Raw genomic sequence first — 10,055 nt, 5'->3', positions numbered from 1 at the left:
CATGCGATCGGAAGTTGTCTCAGTTTTTTCTCTTGACAGACTGAAATTGTCTGGTTGATGATGAACGGAAGCAACAGCGAATCTATCTCTCTCTAATAATAAAGTACGGATTGACTTTGTGGGTTCACCGTCACAATACGCTTCTTCACGTGAATTTACACTTTCAGTTTTTTTCACCTATATTATTTTCTACATACAAGGTGGTACTATTCATCTGAGGTGGTACTATATTATATCAGTTTTTTCCACCTACCTAAATTCTAGAAAACGCAGCTGCGCTTTTGGGTCGTTTCGAGCGCACGCGCTACCGACAAAGTCGCCCGACTCTCATTCCTTATCCACTCATCCCACCACCCACACTCCGTCCCACACCTGCCGCCCGACGCCTCCTCCGTGAGATGTGACCGCCGCCGCGCTCCTCCCCCAGGCCATGCGCCCCTCCGCCGCGGTCCTCCTCCCGCCCACAAGGCTGCCACCTGGTCCTCCTCCCTTCGACGCGTCTCGCGCCAAGCAAACCCCCGGCCGTCTCTTCCTCTTACCTATTCCCACGAGCGCCGCGGCCGGCACGCGCCCGCCAAGCAAACCCCCGGCCGCCTCTTCCTCTTACCTATTCCCGGCGACGAGCGCCGCGGCCGGCACGCGCCTGCCAAGCAAACCCCCGGCCGCCTCTTCCTCTTACCTATTCCCGGCGACGAGCACCGCGGCTGGCACGCGCCCGCCAAGCAAACCCCCGGCCGCCTCTTCCTCTTACCTATTCCCGGCGACGAGCGCCACGGCCGGCACGCGCCCGACCACCCCTCCTCCTGCGGTACTGCCTCCTCCTGGGGATCCACGCCATGCTCGGCGGGCCTGCTCCCTCGGTCCCCTGCGACACAGGTCGCCAATCCGTTTTACCTCCCTCCGTCGTGGTCCTGGATGGAGCGCAATGAAAGGAGCGACATCAGCGTTGCCGCGCTGCTGGTCGGGGCGAACGAGTCCCCAGTGTGTGTCCACAAGGGTGCACCCGGAGGTCTGGACCGGCTGTGTCTACTCTTCGAGCAGATGAGCACTGCTGGCATGCTTCTGAGGAGGTAAACTGCACAAGTTGTAATTCATGGGACTAGTAGTATCTCACAACGGCTGTAAGAGTTGCTCAAAAAAGTCTGACGAGGGAGGAGAGGTTGCAGCGAAGAGCTAACAGCACAATGCCGAGCTTATACCGTTGGTTCAGTAGAAAAAGATTAGCTTAATTGTCTGTATGTATGAAGATGATGCCGTATATAGCTCCACTTTCTGGCTCCAAATCTTGTTTGATCCTTGAAAGCTTCAGAATCAATCGGGTAGGGAATCATGTTTCAATTGTAAAAGCTGTCAGATTTCTGTTTCTGTGATGTATTCCTCTGACCGACTGATGTGGCTAAAGCTCAGTCAGGAAGTTGTAATGTAGGAAAACATTAGAGTCTTGTTTTCCATGGCTTATTTCCCCCAACGAATTTGTGGTGGGCTTCACGATGATCACGCTGATGTGTTTAATTTGTGGTGGGCTTCATGCTGATCTTCACGCTGGTCTGTTGCCAGAATGTACTAGCCAAACTGGTGGGCCAGTGTTGCTAGAATGTACTAACCAAACTGGTGGGCCAACATCAAGGATCTTATAGGGGCAACAGTCCCTTTTTTAATGCCCAGCACTAGTTGCTTCAAATTTTAGTATGACTTGCCTGAAATCACAAGCAAAGTTGCTGCATGTTTTTACTTTTGCATAGGGGATGCATGATATTTTTACTACAAGGAAATTCTTTGATATGTGTAGCAGTCATTTTTTACATGCCTGATAATACTTGCTTCAAATTTTAACACGAGTCGCCTAAATTCACTGGTAAAGTTGCCTAAAATCGCTGTTCTCAACTAGTTGCTCCAATTTTTAGCATGAGTTGCTCCAACTTGTTCGCAACTAGTTTTATTGTGCTATGCTTCATTTTCTTTCTCTTTTTAGTTTTTCCACACATGTTTTTATCCTAGGTTAACACAAACATATCACACTTTTATCCATAGAAGAAAGGGCGTACATGGGCTTAACAACATCACGATGGAGCGACGGAGTTGGCAGGGGAGGGGGTAACAAGATCATGTCTTCTTTTGTCTGTGTGCTTTTTTCCGGCAGCTAAGTTGTTTGGGAAATACACATGAGTTGCACATAAATTAGCTTATAGTTGCTTTTTTTTGTTTTGGTCAGAAACACTTAGAGCTGATATGTTTTTTTCCCTTTTTTTATTTCCTAGTTAACTTGTGCTAGACTGAATACTCTGAGGTGCTCTACATAGTTTGCATCCTTTTTTATGCACAATACATGAAAGATAACATAGTTGCCCATGATTAATCATACAATTGCCTAAAAGCATGTATCCCATTGCCCAATCCATATGAACAAAAACATTACCAAGACCACGATTTGGCCAACATCTAAAGGTTTTAGACACCATGGAATTTTTATGAGATTAAGTTTATCTGTGAACCCCTAAAAAAGCAAACATGTGAATGTTCTTTATCCCTTTTCAGGTGTCATAGTTGCCCACAATCAGCTATACAGTTGCCTAGAACCATGTATCTAGTTGCCCAACCCTCATGAACGGAAATATTACCAAGACCTTTATTTAGCTTATATGTAAAGGTTTTAGATACCTTTCAATTAAGATTGTGTCATAGAGACACATCAAGAATTTCATATCCTCGGGGTTGTATCCCTTGGTATGATTGTAAATACTAGGTGAATGATCATAGAGGGGAGAGCGGTGTGGAGCTGGTCATGGAGACATAACTAAGACCACAAAGTGTTTTTAGGAGATTAAGTTTATTTGTGACCCCTCCAAAAAGGAACATGTCTACGTTCTTTATCCCTTTTTTAGGTGTCATAGTTGCCTACAATCAACCCTTATGTGTCTAAAACCATGTATCTAGTTGTCGACAATCAACTGTACAGTTATCTAAAATCATGTATCTAGTTGTCCACAATCAACCATACAGTTGTCTAAAAGCATGAAAGATAACATAGTTTGCTATGTTTTTTTTCCTTTTTTTATTTCCTAGTTAACTTGTGCTAGACTAAATACTCCGAGGTGCTCTACATAGTTTGCATCCTTTTTATGCACAATACACAAAAGATAATATAGTTGCCCACAATTAATCATACAATTTCCTAAAACCAAGTATCGAGTTGCCCACGATCAACAAATAGTTTGCCTAAAACCATGTATCCAGTTGCCCAATCCTCATGAACAGAAACATTTATCAAGACCATTATTATTTGGTAAATATCTAAAGGTTTTAGATACCTGTAATTAAGTTTGTGTCATAGAGGTGGTGTCAAGATTTTCCTCTTCTCGGGTGGAATCTCTTAGTGCGACCGTAGAAGGGAGCGGGTGGAACCGGTCAGGTTTCCTAGCTAGAGATATGAGGCGCATGACTATGTGCATGTGCGCGCGTGTGTGTTTTCTCCTCTGCTATTGCCTAGGTGCGCAAGAAAAACTGTGGAGTTGCTCAGGCTTGGACTACACACGAGTTGTCTGGTGAACTTAGTATTTTCTATATGTGGCCGCTTTATCTAGATACCAAGTCAGGATGAGACTACACACGAGTTGTCTGGTGAATGCATTGGAGTTGCACAAAAACACCCCAAAAGTTGCTGGCTTTTTAAGTACAGCTCCAGTGCATATAAGTCATATGGTTGTTTTTCTTTTTCTACCCGAACGGGGTTTGTTGGGTGAACTTAGTCTTTTTTTATATGTGGTTGCGTTTATCAATACTCGAAGTTCTTTGTTTCCACCTCCTTGTTACAACAGAAATGGTTGGCGCAGTGGGGACGGACGACATCTCCTCCTTTAGGCGGCATCTAGTTTTGGACTTCGTATTTGCTCGGGAGTAGCAGAGAGGGCATTGTCAGATAGTGGTTGGTGGTTGACCATTGGGTTAGCATCTCCATTTGTAGTGCGGACTCTTTGCCCATCGCGGGGGCCTCAACTAGGAGGGGCGAATTCTGCTCCTCATGTCGTCTGAGGAGATGGGATCTGGCTTAATGTTGGAGGGAGCAATTGGCGCTAAGGAGCCTTGAGAACACCCCCTCGTCGTTCGGTTTTGAAGGATTTATGACGTAAGGACTTGTTCAAACAAATTAGGTGACCGTCAGTGTCTAGACAGGTCTATTCCGACATTTTTTGGGGTGATTTTGATGATCCACGTTGGAGTTGTCCTTATGGTAGGCGATTTAGAGGTGAAACTGGTCAATTGGCAGTCATGGTAACCAATTTAGAGAGGATCCTCCGTTGATAGGTAGTCATACTAGGGGAAAAGGAGTTGCTTTTCTATAGCACTAAAGTTGCCTCCGTAACACACGAAGTTGCTCGGAAAAAAAAGTTCGTCGAAACCTACTCATATGTGATCTAGTTTTGAAGAACTCGTTATGAGAAACCCAACGGTGAAAACGGATTTAAATTTTGACATTCTAATCAAAAATTACAAGTTTTTGAAGTTTTTGATCCCCTAATAAATGCAGATGGGATAATCGTGGTCCATTTCTGGGCTGTCCTGACGGAGCCGCGTGACTGGCCCTTCCTTTTGGGGAGAGCGCGCGCCAGGTAGTCACGTCCTTCCGCTCACTGTCAAGCTAGAGGTGAGTCATCTATCATGACTTCATGACTCTGAGAAGTTCCTGCCCGGAGAAACACAACACTGGTGTCGATCTGCCTGGCTGGCCTGGGTGCGGTAGAATCTTGTCATCTTGAATTGATATGGTGAGAGCCTGGAGGACAGATCAGCCTAGAGCACGGCAAGCGCATCGGAGTTTCTATGGGTTGAAACATCATCATGCGATCGGAAGTTGTCTCAGTTTTCTCTCTTGACAGACTGAGATTGTCTGGTTGATGACGAACGAAAGCAACTGCGAATCTATCTTTTTTTTCTAATAAAGCACGGATTGATTTTGTGGGTTCACCGTCATAATACGCTTCTTCACGTGATTTTACACTTTCAGTTTTTTTCACCTATATTATTTTCTACATACGAGATGGTACTATTCATCCGAGGTGGTACTATATTATATCAGTTTTTTTCCATCTATATTGGTCTTTCCCGTACGTCTCAGGCGTCTCTCAGTTGGACTCCAACTCACCATCACTCGCCTCCTCTAATTTCTCCCATAAATAAATATTGATTGAATCCCATGAACGTGGAGGTGATGGCGGACATCTCCGAGGCGTGGATCGGCGGCTGGAACAGCAGCGACCGGCTCCATCTACGAGCCCGGCCTAGAAGACGTCATTAAGCTGTGCCGCGGCCACAACCTAATCTTCAACACCGACGTTGGCGAGGTGGATATCGTCTTCTTCTTCGTTAATACCGACACCGAGACCCTCGGCCTCGGCGCCAGCAAGGCCCGTGATCTCGGAGAGCGCTCTGCACATGATCACCCACGTCTCCCGCTCCGATAGGATCGTGATCGAGAAGTCCACCGTGTCCGTCAATACCCGCCGAGGCCATCGAGAAGATCCTCGCCCACAACGGCCGGTGCTTCCAGTACCAAATCCTGTCCAATTTGGCGTTCCTTGCCGAAGGCACCGCCTTGCAGGACCTATTCGTGCCCGACCGCATTCTCATCGGCAGCTGCGAGATGCCCGAGGGGCAGACCACCGTGAAGGTCCTTGACCTTAAGGACGTGTACGCGTATTGGGTCCCGTGGACTGCGTCATCACAATCAACCTCTGGTCGGCCGAGTTGTCCAAGCTCGCCGCCACCGCCTTCCTCGTGCAGCGCATCTCCTCCGTGGACGCCACCTCTGCAACGTCATCGAGGTGGCCTACTCCATTGGCTAGGACTCGCACATCAGCCCGCTCTTCCTCTCTGCTAGCGTCGGCTTAGGGGGCTCGTTCTTCCAGCCGGCGATCGACGTGTGCCGGGGTCTGATCGAAAACGAGGCCGCCGTAAGCATCTACGACTCGAAGGTGACCTAGGAGCAGGTGCGGCGCGACCTCGCCATGGACAAGTTTGACTGGGACCACCCGCGCCACCTGCAGCCGGTGGGCGAGCCCGCCGGGCAGCCCGTTGCCGTCACGTCGGACGCGTACGAGGCCGCCCGCGTCTCGCACGCCGTCTGCATCCTGATCGAGTGGGAGGAGTTCACGAGCCTCGGCTACAGGCGTGTGCATGATGTCATGCAGAAGCCGGCTTATGTCTTGGACAGCCGCAACATCCTTGACCTGGAGAAGCTCGAAGACATCGGATTCATCTTCTACGCCATTGGCAAGCTGCTTGACCAGTGACTCAAGGACATGCCAACCGTTGCCTCTGAGGCGATGCACAAGTGTTGGCCGCGCGTCCGCGATCGTTCTTCCTAATTAATCACAACACAAAGCATTGTTAAATTTTAAGAGAATTCATATACTCTGTATTATAAAAACCGCAAATTTCACATATATGAGGACTAGATCTGTAGAACTTTTCCGTTTTTCCCCTGAAGCAGACAACAGAATATCCAAAGGAGTACGAAGGAGAGGCCTAAGCAAAAGCAACGGGCAGCGGACCAACGAGGTAGCATACTTGCACTAATATGTTTCATGCGAGCTTAGTGCTTTCTTATTATAATTATTTAAATTTTATATTTAACAGATATGATTCATGGGAGAGCACCTAATTTTGCTTCGCATTTTCTGCTGGATTAGTTCCAAATTACAAGGATAAGAGTGTTCAAAAGATAACTAACTGAAACACTGAACATGTTAGTTTGATGATCATTGACTAACAGTTATATGCATGTTCTCCTCTCTTCTCAGTTGTGTGAGTTGGATTACTGAATTTTAAAGAATGTATATGTTTTAGGATTTTTGGTGATGTTTGTTCAAGCATAGAAGAAATTTAACTAGGCTTGAACTTTTGGTAGAGAATATCCATATAATGTCCTTGCTCTAGATTAATTACTTTCTTGTCGGAACTTTTTATCAAATGTTTATCCCATGTGTGACACCAAAATATGGAGCCATAATCAGCCTTTTTTTTTTTTTGGAGATACACTAAATGGACACAGAGAAAAATACGAAAATATATCATATATGCATGTATTTCCAGCTTTTCATTGCGAGAGTTAGATGACCTGTAACTGTTAAATGAGATGCTTTTAATTCCAGTTCTCAATTTTTTAAAGTTAGATCCCTTGACAAGCTTGCGATTTTGCATATGTTGTGCCACATATCTCATTCAAGACTTACCGTCTTCAGTTCATTATAAATCTGTTTATCTCTCTCAAAGATGCTCGATGTCATAAATAGTTTGTGGGTGATCTTAGTATTCTTGCAGACCTGTGCAATAGTGTAGCCGCAATGCTCTAACATATACTAACTAGGTAGCTGCTCTCAAGTTATGCACTTCTTGAGCTAATTGTCGACCATCAATATTGAGCATTCAACATTCTAAGAGCAAGTAAGTACTATAGGATGTCCTAGGCGGGCTGTAAGCCTTTAAATATTATATTTTGGGTGAGGTGGACGAGAGAGAAGGAAAGCGGGCTACTGATTAATAGTCGACTGCAGCACGTGCTTCTAGGCATATTGTGTGTGTGTGTGAGAGAGAGAGAGAGATGGGCCATGTATCAAAAAAATAGTACACTTTTACATGCAACAAATGTACTTACCGGCTATAAGCTTAGCTATAGATGATGTGGCAAGATCATATAGCCAGCAGCTGGCTATACTATTAACCATGCTCTAATTATCACTTACGCACCTGTATGCACTTTTTGAATTAGTGGTCGACAATCAATGTTGAACAATCAATATTATAATTGTCTTTATCTGTTGTTGCTTCCTCATCATTGGCTTAATTTTGACATTTCTCTTATTCCGAGGTACCAATTTACGATGCCCCAAAAAATATAAGTCATATATAGGATGTAACTTATCCCTCCGTTCTAAAATAAGTGTCTCAACTTTGTATTAATTTTAGTACAAAGTCTTACTAAGGTCAAAACATTTATTTTGGGACAGAGGGAGTACTTCATCCTCATGCCACCAAGTAATCTGCTATGCAGCTTAAGTCCCTCCTCCTTGCCAATGGCTCCCATCGAGGGTGGCCTCCCATACAAGCAGTCGACACTACCGCGAAGCTGGTTCTGCATCCCATCGTTTTCTGCCATTGCAACGCACGGGCAATGTTCCTAGTAGGAGAAGAAAGAAGAAGAATATGGAGAACTGGCCTGGTACGATTTCTAACGTTTTTTCTTGATGGATTTCTCTGAAAGGTAGGAGCACAGGAGGTCCATGATAGGAGATGGCAAGAAGCAACGATCTAATCGATTGAGGGTAATTAATCTGACAGTTGTGATTTGGTTACCTCTAGGATTAACGGGACTCCCACTTCTTTTATTATGGGAGACGGACTCACTTTTTTATTGGAGATGGACCCCCACTATGGATATATGCGTCTACGAACATTGGTGCGCCCTTGTTACGTGTAGATTGAGTCTGTTTTTCGGATTATATTTTCTTTTTCTGGCCATTGGGAGGAGAGGACGTGAGATATTTGAACCTTTAGGAAGGAGAGAATCGTGAGAGCTTGGGAAAGAGGCAGAGCGCATGTTCAGGTCTCCTCCTCATCGGACGGCTCTCATAATTTCTTAGGATTTTTTTATTAATATGGTATTTTTAGGGAGTTATTGAAAGATCTACACCGTAATAACTCGGTCCCACCTGATTAGCGGCTCCTAATTACTAATTAATGTGGGAATTTTTTGGGAGTCTGTAATTTATAGGTATAGATAGATTAAGGTCTCCTTTTAATAGAGTACCGGACCAAAGCATTAGCACTTACTGAATACATGAACTCCTCAAATCACGGTCATCACCGGGAATTGTTCCGACTATTGTCACTCCAGGGTTGCGGGATCATAACACGTAGTAGGTGATTATAAGTTGCTAGATAGGATCAAGAACTAAAATATATTCATGACAACATAATAGGTTCAGATCTGAAATCATAGCAGTCGGTCCCTAGTGACAAGCATTAAGCATAGCAAAGTCACAGCAACATCAATCTTAGAACGTAGTGGATACTAGGGATCAAACTCTAACAAAACTAACTCGATTACATGGTAAATCTCATCCAATCCATCACGGTCCAGCAAGCCTACGATGGAATTACTCACGCACGGCGGTGAGCATCATGAAATCGGTGATGGAGGATGGTTGATGATGACGATGGCGACGGATTCCCCTCTCCGAAGCACAAAACGGACTCCATATCTGCCATCCCGAGGAAGAACAGGGCTTGGCGGCGGCTCCGTACCGTAAAAAGCGATGAATCCTTCTCTCCGATTTTTTCCTCCCCGAACATGAATATATGGAGTTGGAGTTGAGGTCAGTGGAGGTCCAAGGGGCCCACAAGGACGGATGGCACGCCCAGGGGTGGGTGCGCCCCCCACCCTTGTGGCCATGGTATGGGCCCCGTTCACTTGATTCTTTCACCAATATTTTTTTATTAATTCCAAAAATCATCTCCGTGAAGTTTCAGGTCATTCCGAGAATTTTTTATTATGCACAAAAATAACACCAAGGTAATTCTGCTGAAAACAATGTCACTCCGGGTTAGTTCCATTCAAATCATGCAAATTAGAGTCCAAAACATGTGCAAAAGAGTTTGGAAAAGTAGATATGATGAAGACGTATCAACTCCCCCAAGCTTAACCCATTGCTTGTTCCCAACCAATTCAGTTGACAAACTGAAAGTTATAAAGAAAAACGTTTACAAACTCTGTTTGATCTTGTTGTTGCAAATATGTAAAGCCAGCATTAAAGTTTTCAGCAAGGACTATGAACTAACCATATTCACAATAACGTTTAGATCTCACATTTAATCATATCAATGGCACAATCAACTAGCGAGCAATAATAATAAATCTCGGATGACAACACTTTTTCCAAAAAATCATGATATGATATAACAAGATGGTATCTCGCTAGCCCTTTCTGAGACCAAAAAACATAAATGCAGAGCACCCCTAAAGATCAAGGACTGACTAGACATTGTAATTCATGGCAAAA

The 10,055-nt window shown here is 44.9% G+C and overlaps 1 protein-coding gene and 1 pseudogene across 1 annotated transcript; both read left to right on the top strand.

The window, feature by feature from the left end:
* Positions 1-5,206: 5,206 nt before the first annotated feature.
* Positions 5,207-5,978, top strand: LOC123170714 (UDP-glucose 6-dehydrogenase 5-like; annotated as a pseudogene).
* LOC123168582 (UDP-glucose 6-dehydrogenase 2-like) lies at positions 5,915-6,440 on the top strand. The gene has a single exon (XM_044586468.1). It carries the CDS (start codon positions 6,003-6,005, stop codon positions 6,285-6,287), a length of 285 nt encoding a protein of 94 aa, XP_044442403.1. The 5' UTR covers positions 5,915-6,002; the 3' UTR covers positions 6,288-6,440.
* Positions 6,441-10,055: the final 3,615 nt, after the last annotated feature.

This window comes from Triticum aestivum, chromosome 7D (assembly GCF_018294505.1).
Source record: "Triticum aestivum cultivar Chinese Spring chromosome 7D, IWGSC CS RefSeq v2.1, whole genome shotgun sequence".
NCBI classification, from domain to species: Eukaryota; Viridiplantae; Streptophyta; class Magnoliopsida; order Poales; family Poaceae; genus Triticum; species Triticum aestivum.
Note: the sequence above shows the minus strand (reverse complement) of the source record. Positions and strands in the feature narration are given on the sequence as shown.

What these genes read in the sequence shown, in the direction of transcription:
- LOC123168582 (XM_044586468.1), top strand. Translation starts at nt 6,003, where the DNA reads ATGGACAAGTTTGACTGGGACCACCCGCGCCACCTGCAGCCGGTGGGC.